The sequence below is a fragment of the Mustelus asterias genome, chromosome 14, assembly GCF_964213995.1.
Source record: "Mustelus asterias chromosome 14, sMusAst1.hap1.1, whole genome shotgun sequence".
Taxonomy (NCBI): Eukaryota; Metazoa; Chordata; class Chondrichthyes; order Carcharhiniformes; family Triakidae; genus Mustelus; species Mustelus asterias.
The window spans coordinates 3,895,723-3,915,509 of NC_135814.1; the positions used below are offsets into that span (position 1 = coordinate 3,895,723).

The 19,787-nt window shown below is 48.4% G+C and overlaps 1 protein-coding gene across 3 annotated transcripts in view; it reads left to right on the top strand.

Annotated features, from left to right (window-relative positions):
- Positions 1–273: 273 nt before the first annotated feature.
- usp37 (ubiquitin specific peptidase 37) overlaps positions 274–19,787 on the top strand; it is a 48,879-nt gene continuing 29,365 nt past the window's right edge. For 2 of the 3 annotated variants that reach the window (XM_078227748.1, XM_078227750.1), the window contains exons 1-5: positions 274–530; positions 11,495–11,706; positions 14,182–14,338; positions 17,295–17,395; positions 17,979–18,133. In XM_078227748.1, the coding sequence (XP_078083874.1) occupies positions 11,551–11,706; positions 14,182–14,338; positions 17,295–17,395; positions 17,979–18,133 (569 nt within the window). In that variant the 5' untranslated portion in view covers positions 274–530; positions 11,495–11,550. Of the gene's footprint in view, positions 531–9,323; positions 9,345–11,494; positions 11,707–14,181; positions 14,339–17,294; positions 17,396–17,978; positions 18,134–19,787 lie in introns of those variants that run through there. The other variant, XM_078227749.1, reaches the window with a different exon arrangement.

The following is a 19,787-nucleotide window of genomic DNA, read 5'->3' on the forward strand; positions in this document are numbered from 1 at the left end:
TGCAATAAAACACCAACGGCCGCCGCAGCAACCATTATCCACAGATATTTGTGCGTTTTAACAAGAACGCCCTAACCTTTGCCCTTTCACCTCATGACTGAGTTGAGGAAGAAACGCTTCAGATAGAATTATTTTCGATTTTTAAAATGAAAATGAATATCATTAAAGACCGATTCTGGGGGAATATCGATTAAAAATACAAATAGTTTCAGGTTTCTGCGAGGTTGCAGAGGGGGCGCGGTGCAGGCTGGGAGACTGACTTGGCGCCATTTTGAGGCGGGCTGAGGGGATTTTATTATTTTTATTATTTTTAGCGCGGGGCCGGGTCGGTGCCGCGGGGTTTCCGCGGTGCCTCGTGGCCGGTATTCGGACTCCACTCGGTGCGAACGGAATGGTTTAATCGGGAGTTTGGATTTCCCGCCGGGCCCGGCGCGCGGGGCACTCTGGGAGCGGCGCTTCCCGCCATCTCGCGGCGGCGGCGGCGGAGAACCGGCGGCGGCGGCGCGAGCGGAGCGCGGGAAGCGGGACAGGTAAACCCGGGGCTAGGGGCAGCGAGAGGGGCCGAGCGGCCCGGGAGATCAGCGAGAGGGGCCGAGTGGTCCGGGGGCACTAGGCAGAGGGGCCGGGCGGCCGCACCGTCCGGGAACCGCTCCCTCTGCAGCCCCGCGCGGGGAGCCCAGTCTCCCGGGAGGGTGGGGAGTGTGTGCCCCTGTCCCCCTGTCCCCCTGTCCCCCACCCTCCCGCGGTCCGTGCCCCTGTCCCCCACCCTCCCCGGGTGTGTGCCCCTGTCCCCCACCCTCCCGCGGTCCGTGCCCCTGTCCCCCACCCTCCCGCGGTCCGTGCCCCTGTCCCCCACCCTCCCCGGGTGTGTGCCCCTGTCCCCCACCCTCCCGGGGTGTGTGTGTGCCCCTGTCCCCCACCCTCCCGGGGTGTGTGTGTGCCCCTGTCCCCCACCCTCCCGGGGTGTGTGTGTGCCCCTGTCCCCCACCCTCCCCGGGTGTGTGTGTGCCCCTGTCCCCCACCCTCCCGGGGTGTGTGTGTGCCCCTGTCCCCCACCCTCCCGGGGTGTGTGTGTGCCCCTGTCCCCCACCCTCCCCGGGTGTGTGTGTGCCCCTGTCCCCCACCCTCCCCGGGTGTGTGTGTGCCCCTGTCCCCCACCCTCCCCGGGTGTGTGTGTGCCCCTGTCCCCCACCCTCCCGGGGTGTGTGTGTGCCCCTGTCCCCCACCCTCCCCGGGTGTGTGTGTGCCCCTGTCCCCCACCCTCCCCGGGTGTTTGTGTGCCCCTGTCCCCCACCCTCCCCGGGTCCGGGTCTCCCCTCATCTCCCTCCTCGCCTGATCTTTCTCTACACCGTAGCCATGACTGTTACACTACATTCTGCACCCTCTCCTTTCCTTCTCTATAAACGGTATGCTCTGTATGGGAAGAAATAATACTTTTCACTGTATACCAACGCATTTAGTTTATTTCAGTGTCACACATAAGGCTTACATTAACACTGCAATGAAGTTACTGTGAAAATCCCCTAGTCGCCACACTCCAGCGCCTGTTCGGGTCAATGCACCCTAACCAAAACATCTTTCAGACGGTGGGAGGAAACCGGAGCACCCAGAGGAACCCATGCAGACACGGGGAGGAGGTGTAGACTCCGCACAGACAGTGACCCGAGGTGGGAATCGAACCCGGTCCCTCGCGCTGCGAGGCCACCCTCCCTGAATTAGACCAGCCACAAGAGCAGGTCAGAGGCTGGGAATTCTGCAGCAAGTAACTCACCTCCTGACTCCCCGAAGCCTGTCCACCATCTACAAGGCACAAGTCAGGAGTGTGATGGAATACTCCCCACTTGCCTGGATGGGTGCAGCTCCAACAACACTGAAGAAGCTCAAATCATCTTGGACAAAGCAACTCCGCTTGATAAAGGAAAGGCTTGTTTATATGCCCTCTTCCACAATCTCCGGATGTCCCAAAGCTCTTTAAAGTGCAAAGTACTTTTCGAATGAGGTAATCCTCGGCTTTGTTACTTCACTATTCTAACACATTCTTGGCTGTCCTCCTGTGAGAGGTCATCTAATATTCAGCTACCCAGATCCAAAATCTCATTCGTCTGTCCCCATTCAGCAACTCTGATGACCAATGACAGTTGTGCAGTTGGTAGCAATTGGACTGTTGAGCCAGAAGGATGGCGGTCCAATGCTGCACCAGGAGTGTCACTTTGCCGATGCTGCTGTTTTGCAGGTGACAATTTAATTGAGGGCCTAAATTAAAGCAAATTACTGCGGTTGCTGGAATCTGAAACTAAAAGAGAGTTTTGACAAAGGGTCATCTGGACTCGAAACGTCAGCTCTTTTCTCTCCTTACAGATGCTGCCAGACCCGCTGAGATTTTCCAGCATTTTCTCTTTGGGTTAACTGAGGGCCTATCTGGCTGCTCAGGTGGGTGTCAAACCAATCAGGGAAGTATCCCCAATGACAAAAGGAAAAATACTGTGGGCTCTGAAACAGAAACAGGCAATGCTGGTAAATCTCAGCAGGTGACAAAAGGTCATCATGACTTGAAAAGTTGACTGTATTCTCTCTCCATGTATCCCCAGTGTACTGGCTGATATTTATTGCTCAATCAATATCACACAAACTGATTTTCTAGTTACATTGGAGCTTGCTGTGTGCAAATTGGCCGCTGTGTATTCCTACATTGCAATGGTGACTCTGCGTGCTTCACAAATACTTCTGGCTGTAGAGCACCATAATACTTCCTGAAATTGCGAAAGGTGCAAGAATTGCAAGCTTTATTTTCATGTTCGTCAATCGCCCTGTCCCCTCTTATCCCTCACCTTCTCCAGCCCTGCAGCCCTCAAATCTTCACATTTCTGTTTTTAGTTAGCTCATTATTGGTAGACATGTCTTTAGCTACCTGTGATGGCATGTCAGAGCATGGTAGTTGAGTGTAAGTCCTATCTTGTGTAGCAGCAGTTGGAGAGTGGCGACTTAGCGCTGACAGTTGACCCTCGGGGATTGTGCAGTGGTTTCCGTCATCCTCCCTTGTACAAAGTTTGGTTTGAACAAACCATTTTATTACTTTTCACCTGCCAAATGGTTATTGAGGCTTGCAATTATTCATTCGTGGGACATGGACATCGTTGGCTGGCCAGTATTTATTACAGTAAGAAGTTTAACAACACCAGGTTAAAGTCCAACAGGTTTATTTGGTAGCAAAAGCCAAAGTGTGGCTTTTGCTACCAAATAAACCTGTTGGACTTTAACCTGGTGTTGTTAAACTTCTTACTGTGTTTACCCCAGTCCAACGCCGGCATCTCCACATCAGTATTTATTACCCACCCCTAATTGCCCGACAGGGCGTGAGTTCTCATCATAAACCAGTTGCTCGCCTCCATGTTGTGGTACTGGCTGGTCACTTTGACCCCTCCCCCTGGCTTTGTCACCAATATCAGGAAAACCCTCGTGCGGTTCTTAGAACCATAGAAAATTACAGCTCAGAAACAGGCCCTTTGGCCCTTCTTGTCTGTGCCGAACCATTTTATGCCTAGTCCCACTGACCTGCACTTGGACCATATCCCTCCACACCCCTCTCATCCATGAACCCGTCCAAGTTTTTCTTAAATGTTAAAAGTGACCCCGCATTTACCACTTTATCCGGCAGCTCATTCCACACTCCCACCACTCTCTGCGTGAAGAAGCCCCCCCTAATATTCCCTTTAAACTTTTCTCCTTTCACCCTTAACCCATGCCCTCTGGTTTTTTTCTCCTCTAGCCTCAGCGGAAAAAGCCTGCTTGCATTCACTCTATCTATACCCATCAAAATCTTATACACCTCTATCAAATCTCCCCTCAATCTTCTACGCTCCAGGGAATAAAGTCCCAACCTATTCAATCTCTCTCTGTAACTCAGCTTCTCAAGTCCCGGCAACATCCTTGTGAACCTTCTCTGCACTCTTTTAATCTTATTTACATCCTTCCTGTAACTAGGTGACCAAAACTGTACACAATACTCCAAATTCGGCCTCACCAATGCCTTATATAACCTTAACATAACACTCCAACTTTTATACTCGATACTCCGATTTATAAAGGCCAATGTATCAAAGGCACTCTTTACGACCCTATCCACCTGTGACGTCACTTTTAGGGAATTCTGTACCTGTATTCCCAGATCCCTCTGTTCAACTGCACTCTTCAGAGTCCTACCATTTACCATGTGTTCTTCTTTGGTTTGTCCCTCCAAAGTGCAATATCTCACACTTGTCCGCGTTAGACTCCATTTGCCATTTTTCAGCCCATTTTTCTAGTTGGTCCAAATCCCTCTGCAAGCTTTGAAAATCTTCCTCACTGTCCACTACACCTCCAATCTTTGTATCATCAGCAAACCTGCTGATCCAATTTACCACATTATCATCCAGATCATTGATATAGATGACAAACAACAATGGACCCAACACCGATCCCTGCGGTACACCACTAGTCACAGGCCTCCACTCAGAGAAGCAATCCTCCACAACCACTCTCTGGCTTCTTCCATTGAGCCAGTGTCTTATCCAATTTACTACCTCCCCATGTATACCTAGCGACTGAACCTTCCTAACTAACCTCCCTCTTCTGGGACAACCGACTGCACTGGGTCACTGCTGAGGTTCTGCATCTCCTGCTTGGGGAGGGTGGTCAAGGTCTCGTGTGCCTCCGCGCACAGATAGCGACCTTCCGCCTCCAGACCCTGCAGAGATACCTTTTATGTCGAGCCTCCTCCACAATGGTGTGCCCTGGCGACGTATTTCTTCCGCCAGTTGCACGGCCTGAATTATGACGTGCAGCTCCTGCATATAAATCTGGGGCGCATTCCGACCTCCTTGCAGGCGTTGCCCGTCTTTTACCAGGACCTCCTCACTGTCTGCGCCTCGCGACGCAGCTCTCCCCCGTCAGGAGTAGCGGCTCTCGTGTGAGAGGCACTGCTCAGGAATCTGCTCCTCCAGTTGTATAACTTCAGATGACTGGCGGAGAGGAAGGCCGTGGATGCTGGGGTGACCAGGATCGGGGACGTGCTGGATGAGCCCCCACGTGCTGGCTGAGCGCGCGGGGGTGGCCGTCTGGCTCGCGGCCAAAGCCATCCAAGACCTTAGGATGGTTGTGCTCGGCCCCGAGTGCACACGCGGTCTCGAAGCGGCGCAGGCGTGCGGGTGGGATCCCGCCTGAGCGATCCCCTGCTCGGACGGAATTTCACATTGGCCCAAATTGGCCTTCATCAATCGAGAAATTGAGTTTAGAGGGATATAGGTAAGCCTAGTAATCGCTAAGGTAGGGACATGTTCAGCACAACTTTGTGGGCTGAAGGGCCTGTATTCCGCTGTAGGTGTCCTATGTTCTAAAACCTCGACCCCTCGACCCCCCCCCCCCCCCCCCGGTCAGGTGCCCTACAGCATGTGCCGCCTCACAGAAATGTCCTCCATGCCCTTTTCCACCGCACGGAGGCGTTTCCTGTACGGGCTGCTGCTGCACACCTTCCACTACTGTGTCCTTGCCTGTCGCCCGGATACACCTCGGCGGGCCTTGTTGCTGTCGGGCAGCGGAGATCCCCAGTGGAGGTCCCTCTCCGGAGGGATCTCCCCCAATTATCTTGGGGACCTGTGGTGGAGGGTGTTGCATGCAGCAGTGCCGTATAACCGTAGGTTTTTCCAGTTCACGGGCTCCCAAGCTTGCCACTTTTGTGGCCTTGTGGAGTCCGTAGACCATGTCTACGTTTTGTGTCTTAGGTTGCACTCCCTTTTTTTTTTACCTGAAAAACTTTTTATTGATGTTTTGTTTGCACATCAGCCCCACATTCCTGATCTACGGGCACCTGGTGCGGAGAGGGGCAGGTCAAGATGGCGACCTCCTCATGAATCTGCTCCTGGGCCTGGCAAGGCACGCCAACAGGTCCAGACAGTGAGCGATCGACAGGGTCGTCCATCCTGACTGTCTGCCCCTCTACTGCGGCTATATTCGTGGCCAGGTGTCCCTGGAGAGGGAACGTGTGGTGTCCACGGGTGCAGTTGACGCCTTCCGTGCCCGCTGGGCACCGCAGGGGCTGGGGTGTATTATAAACCCCGGAAATCACATTATGATTTCATGTTTTAAGTTTCCTTTCAACTTTGTTTATTGTTCGGGCTGTTCCCCCTCCTTTTGGGGAGCTGCCCCTTTTAATTTGTCCCTAAGTTAATTTAAGTTCTTTTATTTGGTTGGTATTGAAAGATATCCCTAATTGCCCGAGAGCAGTTGAGAGTCAACCACATTGCTGTGGCCCTGGAGTCATATGTAGGCCAGACCGGGTCAGGACGGCACATTTCCTTCCCTAAAGGACATTAGTAAACCAGATGAGTTTTTCAGACAATCGACAATGGGGATTTCATGGTCATCAGTAGATTCTTAATTCCAGATTTTTATTGAATTCAAATTCCACCACCTGCCTTGGTGGGATTCAGACCCAGGTCCCCAGAACATCAGCTGAGTTTCTGGAGTAATTGTCCAGTGATAATACCACAAGGCCACTGCCTTCCCCCAGTGATGAGCCGGAGTACGGTAATCTCTCCCTCAATGTCAATAAAACAAAGGAAATAGTCGTCGACTTCAGGAAGTGTAGTGGAGAACATGCCCCTGTCTACATCAATGGGGATGAGGTGGAAATGGTCGAGACCTTCTAGGTGTCCAGATCACCAACAACCTATCCTGGTCCCTCCACGCTGCACAACACTCCAAGCCCACTAACACCTCTACTTCTCAAAAGGCCTCGGAAATTTGGCAAATCTATTATGACTCTCACCAACCTTTACAGATACACCATAAAAAATCATTCTTTCTGGTTGAATCACAGCTTGGTATGGCATCTCCTGCTCTGTCCAGACCACAAGAAACTAAGAGGGTCGTAAACAATGCCTTGTCCATCTCGCAAACCAGCCTCCCATCCATTGACTCTGTCTACACTTCCCATTGCCTCGGAAAGCCAGCATAATCTAGGACCCCACGCATCCTGGACATTCTCTCTTCCACCTTCTGTCAGGAAAAATATACAAAAGATAAAAGTCAGGTCACATACCAACAAACTTGAGAACAGCTTCTTCCCTGCTGCCATCAGACTTTTGAATGGACTTGCCTCATATGAAGTTGATCTTTTTCCCTAGCTGTAACGAACACTACATTCTGCACCTTCTCCTTTCCTTCTCTGTGTATTGTATGTTTTGTCTGTGTAGCTCACAAGAAACAATACTTTTTCACAGTGAAAATAATAAATAAATCAAAATCAATTATTACATTGGCAACAAGATAAATGGAAATACGGTCATCAGCTCCTGGAAGTGAAGGGAAAAGTCTGCCTTCAAAGTTTTTAAAAAATATCTCTGCAACAACAGTAAATAAAAATAATGCCCCTTTTTGAGAAAATCGACCCTTTTGACCCAGAGCCTGAATGCTGGGTTCACCATATTGAAAGACTACGTTATTTCTTCACCGCTAATGAAATGACAAGAAAAGATGATGAAAAAGTCACTCTGCTTACAGTACTTCTAATCTCATTCGAAATTTAACTTCCCAGAAACTCCAGATACTAAGTCTTTTGACCAGCTTGTAATATTGCTGAAGGATCGTTCCAACCCCAGATCATCTATCGTCATGCAGCATTTTGTTTAACTCTGCCGTGAGGGTCCCCGGGGAGATGGTTGTGACATACCCAGCAAGACCCAAGAAAATTGGCTGAGTTATACAAAATTGGAACATCACTAAGTGACGTCCCTGTGAGATTAGTTTGCAGTGTAAATCTGAATAAGCATGGCAGCGGATAAGATTTCCTTCGAGAAAGCCATGGAAACAGTTCAGGAAATTGAGTGCCAAGAGCAGCACTCTCAAGTTAGTGCGTGCATACAGGCAAGGTGAATCAGCTATGGCGCAAAACTTGCACAAGCCGCCAGGGCAGAGTTGAGTGCGCAGCAGAAACTCACTGAGCAAGGCAGAAGAAGAAGACTGGTCAACAAGCCAGGAATTCTGAAGGATGTTATAGACGCAGGAGAGATCATCCCAGGAAAAAACAGCCCTCAAGAAAATTAAACTTGCTTTGCAATCTTCAGACTTGCTAGACCATTTCGACCCAAAGAGAGAGAATTCTGATGTGTGATGCTTTGCCAGTTGACATGGGCATGTTGTCTCAGAATAGAATATGGCATGGAATGGCCGTTGCTTTTGTGTCAAGAACCTCTATCCTTTCCTCCTTCCCTAACTGTTTAATCTCTTTTGTTGTCATCTTTCCCCAATGCCTCTTCATTAGTAAGTGTGTAGAAGACTGTGTGCCAAAGAAGAAAATCTACGTGTTTCCCAACCGGAAACCATGGATGAACAGGGATATCCACTGCTTGCTGAAGACTAGGTCTGAGGCGTTCAAGTCAGGCGACCCTGACCTCTACAAGAAAGTCAGATACGATCTAAGGAGATCCATCAAAGATGTCAAAAGACAGTACCGGACCAAGCTAGAGTCCCCGGCTAGCCACACCGACCCATGCCAACTATGGCAAGGTCTGCAAGACATAACGGACTACAAGATGAAGGTAAAATCGCCGGCTCCAACGCACCCCTCCCTGATGAGCTCAATGCATTCTCTGCCGCTTTTGAGCAAGAAGTCAGAGAGAGCATGCCCTCCACCCTGGAAGTCTTGGATGAACTTGTATCTGAGGTCACCATTGCAGATGTCAAAGCAGTCATGTTGAAGGACTAGCTCGGATGGGGTACCCGGATGAGCACCCAGATCTTGCACGGATCAGCTGGCGGGGGTATTCGCAGACATTTTCAGCCTCTCTTTACAACAATTTGAGGTCCCTATCTGCTTCAAGAAGACAACCATCATCCTGGTACCAAAGAAAAGCCAAGCAGCGTGTCTTAATGACTATCTTCCAGTAGTTCTGGCATCCATCATTATGAAGTGCTTTGAAAGGTTAGCCATGGCACAAATCAATTCTGGCCTCCTGGACTGCCTGGATCTATGACAATTCACCTACCATCACAACAGGTCCACAGCAGATGTGATCTTTCCGGCCTAGCATTCAACCCTGGAACACCTAGATAACAGACACCTATGTCAGCCTCCTATTTATTGACTACAGCTCAGCCTTCAACGCTGTCATTACCACAAAACTCATCTCCAAACTCCGTGGCCTGGGCCTCGGCTCCTCCCTCTGTAACTGGATCCTGAACTTCCTAACCCACAGACCACAATCAATAAGGATAGGCAACAACACCTTCTCCACGATCATCAACACCGGTGCCCCACAAGGCTGTGTCCTCAGCCCCCTACTATACTCCTTATTAAAATTACCGACCGGTGAGTCTAACCTCAGTGGTTGGTAAGTTGATGGAGAGGATCCTGAGAGACAGGATTTATGATCATCTAGAGAAGTTTAGTATGATCAAAAGTAGTCAGCACGGCTTTGTCAGGGGCAGGTCGTGCCTTACGAGCCTGGTTGAGTTCTTTGAAAATGTGACCAAGCACATTGACGAAGGAAGAGTGGTGGATGTGGTCTATATGGACTTCAGCAAAGCGTTCGATAAGGTCCCCCATGCAAGACTTCTTGAGAAAGTGAGAGGGCATGGGATCCAAGGGGCTGTTGCCTTGTGGATCCAGAACTGGCTTGCCTGCAGAAGGCAGAGAGTGGCTGTGGAGGGGTCTTTCTCTGCATGGAGGTCAGTGACCAGTGGAGTGCCCCAGGGATCTGTTCTGGGACCCTTGCTGTTTGTCATTTTCATAAATGACCTGGATGAGGAAGTGGAGGGATGGGTTGGTAAGTTTGCTGACGACACCAAGGTAGGTGGTGTTGTGGATAGTTTGGAGGGATGTCAGAAGTTGCAGCGAGACATAGATAGAATGCAGGACTGGGCGGAGAAGTGGCAGATGGACTTCAACCCGGATAAGTGTGTGGTGATCCATTTTGGCAGATCCAATGGGATGGAGCAGCAGTATAAAATGAAGGGTACCATTCTTAGCAGTGTAGAGGATCAGAGGGACCTTGGGGTCCGGGTCCATAGGACTCTTAAATCGGCCTCGCAGGTGGAGGATGCGGTCAAGAAGGCGTATGGCGTACTAGCCTTCATTAATCGAGGGATTGAGTTTAGGAGTCGGGAGATAATGCTGCAGCTTTATAGGACCCTGGTTAGACCCCACTTGGAGTACTGCGCGCAGTTCTGGTCACCTCATTACAGGAAAGATGTTGAAGCCATTGAAAGGGTGCAGAGGAGATTTACAAGGATGTTGCCTGGATTGGGGGGCATGCCTTATGAGGATAGGTTGAGGGAGCTTGGTCTCTTCTCCCTGGAGAGACGAAGGATGAGAGGTGACCTGATAGAGGTTTACAAGATGTTGAGGGGTCTGGATAGGGTGGACTCTCAGAGGCTATTTCCAAGGGCTGAAATGGTTGCTACGAGAGGACACAGGTTTAAGGTGCTGGGGGGTAGGTACAGGGGGGATGTCAGGGGTAAGTTTTTCACTCAGAGGGTGGTGGGTGAGTGGAATAGGCTGACGTCGGTGGTGGTGGAGGCAAACTCGTTGGGGTCTTTTAAGAGACTTCTGGATGAGTACATGGGATTTAATGGGATTGAGGGCTATAGATAGGCCTAGAGGTGGGGATGTGATCGGCGCAACTTGTGGGCCGAAGGGCCTGTTTGTGCTGTGGCTTTCTATGTTCTATGTTCTATGTACACCTAAGACTCCATTGCTTACATTGGCAGCATCCTGTTCTCCAGTGAAGTATCTAATCTCGCTTCTGGTGTTGTCCCTCTCTGCCTTAAATCTACTTTGATAACACTCCTCAAAAAGCAACTTTTGACCCCACTGGCCTTGTAAACTACCATCCCATCTCCGGCCTCCCTTTCCCAAGTCCTTGAATATGTTGTCACCTCCGATATCTGTTCCCATCTTTCCCAGAACTCTGTTTGAATCCCTCCAATCAGGTTTCTGCCCCATCCCAGTGCTGAAACAGCTCTTATCAAAATCGCAACTGACATTCTGTGTGACCGTGACGAAGGGAAACTTTCCCTCCTCGTGCTTCTCCAGCTGCCTGCAGCCTTTGACACGGTTTGGTCACCCAATCCTCCTCCAACACCCCTCCACTGTTATCCAGCTGGGTGGGGCTGCTCCTGGTTCCATTCTTATCCAATCATAGCCAGAGAATCACTATCAGCGGTTTATCTTCCCGCTTCTGCACTGTTACCTCTACTATCTCCTGAGGGTCTATCTATTACCACCACCTCGCGAGCTTGGAGATGGGTAGTTGAATGTCTTACCAACACCCTCAGTAGAAACTATGTTCATCTGAAGAAAGCAGAACATTTCCACTTTTTATTTTCTCTTGTTGAAACTAGTTTCTGTACAAGACGTGATGATTTTCACAGTAACTTCATTGCAGTGTTAATGTAAGCCTGCTTGTGACACTAATTAACAAACTTAATCCCTTTTAAAAACATTTTTTTTGATTACAGATTTGATGGTGGAGTTTAACAACAGCTGTTTGGGAACCTGGTAAATCCTTTCCACGATGGCACTGATGAAAATTTATGGCCAAATTCGAATCACCAGCATCCAGACCGGCACCACCAAATGGAGAGAAGGCAGCTTCGAAATCATGGAGAAGGACAACAAAGCTTCTCTGGTCGTGCTCTTCAATTCGGGAGGTCCCGCAAAGACATTCCAGGTGCTATAGCAGTAACTGCTGAACCTGGGCAGTGAACTGAGACCAGGTCCCGGGTGGGAGGGGAAATGACATTAAAATTAGACATGTGTTGTTCAGGGGTGACATCGGGGAGCACTTCCACATCCTTAAGTAACAGCCTGATTTTACAATTCTCGCCCTTGTTTTCAGATCCCTCCGTGACCTCTCCCCCTCCCTATCTCTAATCTCCTCCAGCCCCACAACCCTCCACGATATCTACACTCCTCTAATTCTCGCCTTTGCTTGTCTCTAATTTAATCATTCTTGGGCACAGAAATGGCAGATGGAGTTTAATCTGGACAAATGCGAGCTGATGCATTTTGGAAGATCAAGTTCAAGTGCGAATTATACAGTAAATGGCAAAACCCTTCGGAGCATTGGCATACAGACTTGACTCGTGCGGATCAGGCCCAGGACAGGGTGGCTTAGTCACCCGCCCTGTCTTGTCGGCCTGGATCGGAAGTGTCTCAACTTGTTGAGACTCTGAATTGGATTTGATTTGATTGAATTGGAAAAGTATATAAAAAAAAAAATCTGGGCATGCAGGTCCAGAGTCCCCTAAAAATGGCAATACAAGTGGATAAGGTGGTCAAGAAGGCTTATAGCATGCTTGCCTTCATTGGCCAGGGCATCGATTATAAAAGTTGACAGGTTATGTTACGGCTGTATAAAACTTTACTTCGGCTGCATTTGGAGTGTTGCGTGCAGTTCTGGTCGCCACCCTACCAGAAGGACGTGGATGCTTTGCAGAAGGTGCAAAGAAGGTTTACCAGGATGCTGCCTGGTTTTAGCTATGAGGAGAGGTTGGATAAACTCGGATAATTTTCACTGGAAAGACGGAGGCTAAGGGGTTGACCTGATAGAAGTCTACAAAATTATGACAGGCATAGATAGGGTGGATAGTCAGAGGCTATCCACCCTACCTATGTCCATGGTGGAAGGGTTGACTATAAGAGGGCACAGGTTTAAGGTGAGAGGTGGTAGGTTTAGGGGAGACGTGGGGAAAGTTTTTCTCACAGAGGGTGGTGGGTGCCTGGAACGCACTGCCAGAGGTAGTGGTGGAACCAGGCATGTTGGCAACATTCAAGATGTATCTTGATAGACACATGAATGGGAGGCGAACAGAGAAACCACATATCGGCACAGGCTTGGTGGGCCGAAGGGCCTGTTCCTCTGCTGTGTTGCTCTTTGTACCTTGTCGTCCGTGTCTTCAGCTACCTGGGCCCTAAGGTCTGGACTTCCCTAAATTTCTCTGCGCCTCCCACTCTCTTTAAAAATACTCCTTAAAACCTAACTCTTTGTCCAAGCTTTTGGCCTTAATATCTACTTATGTGGCTCTATGTCATAACTTAGAACATAGAACATAGAAAGCCACAGCACAAACAGGCCCTTCGGCCCACAAGTTGCGCCGATCACATCCCTGCCTCTAGTCCTATCTATAGCCCTCAATCCCATTAAATCCCATGTACTCATCCAGAAGTCTCTTAAAAGACCCCAACGAGTTTGCCTCCACCACCACCGACGTCAGCCGATTCCACTCACCCACCACCCTCTGAGTGAAAAACTTACCCCTGACATCTCCTCTGTACCTACCCCCCAGCACCTTAAACCTGTGTCCTCTCGTAGCAACCATTTCAGCCCTTGGAAATAGCCTCTGAGAGTCTACCCTATCCAGACCTCTCAACATCTTGTAAACCTCTATCAGGTCACCTCTCATCCTGCGTCTCTCCAGGGAGAAGAGACCAAGCTCCCTCAACCTATCCTCATAAGGCATGCCCCCCAATCCAGGCAACGTCCTTGTAAATCTCCTCTGCACCCTTTCAATGGCTTCAACATCTTTCCTGTAATGAGGTGACCAGAACTGCGCGCAGTACTCCAAGTGGGGTCTAACCAGGGTCCTATAAAGGGTCCTTATAATTCCACCCTGAGTTTTTATTATGTTAAAGGCACTATGTAAATGCAAGTTGGTCATTTGGGCTAGATCCTTGTTTAGGATCCTCTCCTCTAGTTGCAGCTATGTTTTAACTTTGTAACCTACCCTAATCTGAACATCACTTATTTCAAATGATCTTCCAGTCAAAACAAAGTACGAAATTCCCACTGTAAATAATACTGTCAGCTTCAATTTATTGGATAATTCTAATTCTTATCTTAAAAAGAAACTTTGAAATTAGTGGATAGTCTGCCCGTGTCTGCGTGGGTTTCCTCCGGGTGCTCTGGTTTTCTCCCACAGTCTGAAAGACGTGCTGGTTAGGGTGCATTGACCGTGCTAAATTCTCCCTCAGTGTACCTGAACAGGTGCCGGAGTGTGGCGACTAGGGGATTTTCACAGTAACTTCATTGCAGTGTTAACGTAAGCCTACCTGTGACCAATAATTAAACTTAAAGTCTTTCAGCTAAGACTGGATGCCTTTCTCTGGTACCAAGTTGTTTTCCTTTTTCCTCCTGTCTGCACAGCTGAGCCACAATGTGAAGGTGGTGAAAATAAGCCCCTCAAAGCAGCACAGTCGACTGCTGCTGACACTGCAGGACAAGAGCAGCCTGATAATCGACAAGGCTCCAAACACTGATGCACTGATCCTGAAGGACTACCTGGAGGGTTTGAACCATGGGGGTGAGTGCTGCGTTCACAGTGGAACATGTGCCAGCAGGTGCCCATCAGCAAATGCAGGCTGCAGTAACCTGAGGACACCATAGAAAGGAGTAGGCCATCCACCCTCTCAAGCCTGCCCCATTGTTCAGTAAGATCATGGCTGCTCTTCTACAGCAACAGAGGTTGCAGAGCTCTAAGGTACAGGGTGTACAAGAGCATGAATCACCAAAGGTACAGCATGCAATTAGGAAAGCTAATAGAATGTTACTGTTTATTGTGAGGGGAATTGAATACACAAGTAGGGAGATTATGCTTCAGTTGTATGGGACGTGAGCGAGAGCACATCTGGAGTAATGTGTTCAGGTTTGGTCTCCTTATTTAAGGAAAGATGTAAATGTGTTGTAAGCAGTTCAGAGAAGTTTTACCAGACTAATACAGGAATGGCTGGGTTATTTTATGAAGAAAGGTTGGACAGGCTGGGCTTGTATCCATTGGAGTTTAGAAGAGTAAGAGCAAACTTGAATGAAGCATATAAGATCCTGAGGCGGTCTTGACAGGGTGGATGTGGAGAGAATGTTTCCTCTTGTGGGAATGTTGTGTCGTAAAGGTCACTATAGGTATGAAAAAACCCAGAGGCTCTAGTTAGATCATTGTGCAGAGCTGTGATTTCCTCTGAAATATGCTGCGGGCAACATCCCTCTCTCCCAGCCACACTGCCACAGTAATTCAGTATTTGGTCCTCAAGAGTTTCAAACCGATTTTAAATCATCTTCCCTACCCCTCTCTCCCACACAGTATTATGAACATACAAAATAAGAACAGAGGTAGATCATTCAATCCCGCAAGCCTGTCATTCATTAAAATTATGGTTGATCTGTTTGTGTTCTGTATTTCACATTCCCGTCCACCCCTGATAAACTTTGATTTTCTTGCCTAAAAATAATTTATCCACCTTCGCCTTAAAATATTAAATGACCCCCATCTCCACTGCCTGCAGGCAGTCACACAACCCTCAGAGAAACCCTAATTTCTATCCTAAAAGGGCAACTCCTAAATTTTTTTTAAAAGTGCCCCCTCGTTCTGGACTCACCCATAGGAGGAAATATCCTTTCCATGTCCAACCTGTCCTGTTAACACCATTCAGGATCTTGTATATTTCCCGTCATCCCTCACTCCTGTAAACTCCAGTGGAATCCAGCCCAGCCTGTCCGATCTTTCCTTAGAATACAACCCGTTCATTCTAAGTATCTATCCAGCAAACCACTTCTGAATCTCCTCCATTGCATTTACATCCTTCCTTAAATAAGGAGACCAAAGCTGCAGATAGTATTTGAGATATGGTCTCACCAATGCCCTGTATAACTGAAACATAAGACCCTTAATTTTATGTTTAATTCCTCCCCTAATAAACGGTAGTATTCCATTAGGCTTAATTACTTGCCGTCCCTGCTTACGAACATTTTGAGACTCGCCAGTGGGAAAGGTGGGCAGTAAACCATCTTCCAGCAGTTGAGAATAGCCCAAGGAGAGCACTGTACATAGCCCTAGTGCCGCTCTGGAAAGGCATGGCTGAGCTATGGCAGGTTGTCAGGGAGGCATTGGCTTAGTGATACTTGTCAGCGCATTAGTAATCCAGAGACCCCGGGTACTGCTCTGGGAACCTGGGTTCGAATCCCACCACGGCAGATGGTGAAATTTGAATTCAGTAAGAATCTTGAATTGTCGATTGTCTCAAAAACCCATCTGGTTTATTAATGTCCTTTTAGGGAAGAAAATCTGTCATCCTTATCTGGTCTGGCCTACATGTGACTCCCAAGTTGGCTTTTAAATGCCCTCCAAGGGCGATTGAGGTTGGGCAATAAATGCCGGCCCAGGAATGAATAGAGAGAGAAAAAATAGAAATCTGGATTCCACGGGTGAAAGGAAAAGCCTGGAGATTCCGGAGGATTGCTGAGGCCTTTTCACTCAGCCTTGACTCCAACTGTTGCTTTGTCAGCTTTGGTGGTGTCTGGCTTAGTGAAATCTCTCAGAAGGAGACCATTCAACTCAAATTGCCTGTACTAGCTCTTTGAAAGAATTATCCAGCTAGTTCAACTCCCCTGATATTTCCTGCAAATTCCTTCCCAATTTATTAAGTTTCCTTTTGAATCTGTTTCCACTGCAGGCAGCACATTCCAGTTCACAACTTGCTGTATTTAAAAATAATTCTCTCTTTGCCAATTATCTTAAATCTGTAAAAATAGTTTCTCCTTATTTACTCTGATCAAAACCCTCTTGCCTTTGTCATGATGCTCATTTGGAGAGCCAGTGCAGACATAATGGGTCAAATAACAACCCTCTGCGCTGTAACAATTAAAAAAAAAAAATTCATTTTACAGGATGTGGGTGTCGCTGGCTAGTCCAACATTCATTGCCCATCCCCAGTTGTCCTTTAGAAGGTGGTGGTGAGCTGCCTTCTTGAATCGCTGCAGTCCATGTGGTGTAGGTACACCCACAGTGCTGATAGAAAGGGAGTTCCAGGATTTTGACCCAGTGACAGTGGAGGAAAGGTGATTTATTTCCAGGTCGGGATGGTGAGTGGCTTGGAAGCGAACCTCTGGTGGTGGTGTTCCCTGGTATCTGCTGCTCGTCTAGATAGTAGAGGTCATGGGTTTGGAAATTGCTGTCTAAGGAACTTTGGTGAGTTCCCGGAGTGCATCTTGTTGATTTTATGATTCTAATTCTTAACCACCTCAGTTTTAGGGGGGAAATCCCATCTTAGCTAGGGCTTCTAAGGGTTTCTCGTATGAATACAGATCTCTTATTCTGGATGGCCTTTCCATAAGCCATTTTAAAGTCCCCTAGAATTCGCATTGCAAACCCAGGGATCACCCAGTTCCTCCCCTGATATCCAGCCTGTTGCAATGCTGTTTGAATCATTTCGGTTCGCTGCTGTATGATCATTTGTTCCTGCCTCACATCTATTATTCTACTTCAGGGATAAAGTCACATCAAGGATCCAGCAACTTTGGAGGAAAATTGGGAAACCGGATTATGCCCAGGGAATCTCACCGACAGCGGTCTAATATAGAGAACCAGGTGGGTTATCATGGTCCAGTGTGTATTGACATGACACTCTAGTGTTGTTCTAGTCTCTGCAGAATGGGTTTCTCCACCAGGGAGGTGCTTTGTCGAGGTTCCATCCTCCACTTCTTCCAGAGATGAAACAAAAATGTGTGAATTTTAGAATCTGTCACTCTTCCCTCCGGAAAATTCCTGAAATATACAGCAAATTATTCAACAACAATCTAAGTTTGTATAGCACCTTTAACTGAGAATTTTGAAATTAAGACTTTGCAAGACCAGGAGCCAGTGTAGCCAGTGAGCGCAGGGTGACGGGAATGGAACTTGATATGAATTTTAGATAATCTTAAGTTTACAAGGATAGAATGAGAATAGGGAATTCAGCCCTTCGAGCCCATTGTGCCATCCAATGAGATCATGGCCGATCTACTTAAACACCTTTTCCTGCACCATCCCCATATCTCTTCGTGTTTTTAATGTGCAGAAATCTACCAATCTCAGTCTTGATGTTTACTGATTGTTCCAGAATTCGCAATCTCTCCCACTCTCCCCGTTGTGTTTAGAATGTTAGCTTCTGACTGTGAAATGTTCTTTCCAGACACCGCCCAGACGAGACGAGACTCCGAGCCGGAAAGCACTGAACAGCCCAGGCCGAGCCTCCCTGCAGCATGGAGTGAAAGCTCAGCAAACAAGCGGTACCCCAGGCAGCCGTATGGGGACAGCACTGACCCCTACCGTACACACTTTGCCCAGGTCAGTTCTGTCTGAGAACCAATAGGAGATTATTTATAGAGGCTATGTCTTTTGTCAGTTTTACTGTGCTCTTGAGACGTAACACAATAACAACATTGTTATGGCGCAGAGGAAGATCATTTGATCTATCATGTCTGCACAGCTGTCCAAATGGCCACTGACTTTCGCCTGCCTTTTCCCCACACCCCTGCACATTGTTTCTACTCAAATGTCCCCTTGAATGCCTCGATTGTACCTGCCTCCTCCACGTTTCCAGACCCAAACCACATTCCAGACCCGAACATTCTTTCACGTCAATTTGCCTCTTTTGCAAATCTCTTTAAATCTGTGCTCTCTCACTCTTGACCTTTTTACAAGCGGGAACAATTTTTCCCCATTTAACGTGTCTATCCCCTCGTGATTTTGAAGATGCAAAAGACAGTACCAGACCAAGCTAGAGTCCCAGGCCAGCCACACGGACGCTGACTATGGCAAGGTCTGCATGATGCAACAGGCTACAAGATGAAGGCAGGTAAAATTGCCGGCTCCAACGCACCCCTCTCCCTGATGAGCTCAATGCATTCTATGCCCCTTTTGAGCAAGAGGTCAGCGAGAGCATGGCCTCCATCCCAAAAACCTCAAACGAACCAGTATAAGAGGTCAGCATTGCGGATGTCAGAGCAGTCTTCTCGAAAGTCAACCTATGGAAAGCGATTGGTCCGGATGGGGTACCAGATCCTGCGCGGATCAGCTGGCGACGATATTCGCAGACATGTTCAGCCTCTCTTTACCCCAGTCCCAAAGAAAAGCCAGGCAGCGTGCCTTAATGGTTATTGCCCAGTGGCTCTGACATCCATCATTATGAAGTGCTTCGAAAGGTTAGTCATGGCACGAATCAATTCCAGCCTTCCGGACTATCTGGATCCACTACCGAGGCAACAGGTCCACAGCAAACACCATCTCCCTGGCCCTAAACTCAAACCATGAACACTTAGATAACAAGGACACCTATGTCAGACTCCTGTTTATTGACTGCAGTTCAGCCATCAACACCATTGTTCCTACGAAACTCATCTCCGAATTCTGTGGCCTGGGCCTCGGCTCCTGCCTTTGCAACTGGATCCTGAACTTCCTAACTCACAGACCACAATCAGTAAGGATAGGCAACAACACCTCCTCCACGATCATCCTCAACACCGGTGCTCCACGAGGTTGTGTTCTCAGCCCCCTACTATACTCCTTATACACCTGTGACTGTGTGGCTAAATGCCCCTCCAACTCGATTTTCAGGTTTGCTGGCGACACCACCGTAGTGGGTCAGATCTCAAACAATGACAAGACAGAGTACAGGAATGAGATAGAGAATCTGGTGAACTGGTGCGACAACAATAATCTCTCCCTCAATGTCAACAAAATGAAGGAGATTGTCATCGACTTCAGGAAATGTAGTGGAGAACATGCCCCTGTCTACATCAACAGGGACGAAGTAGAAATGGTCGAGTCAAGAGCTTCAGGTTTCTAGGTATCCAGACCACCAACAACCTGTCCTGGTCCCCCCCATGCAGACGCGATAGTTAAGAAAGCCCACCAACGTCTCTACTTTCTCAGGAGGCTAAGGAAATTCGGCATGTCCGCAATGACTCTCGCCAACGTTTACAGACGCAACATAGAAAGC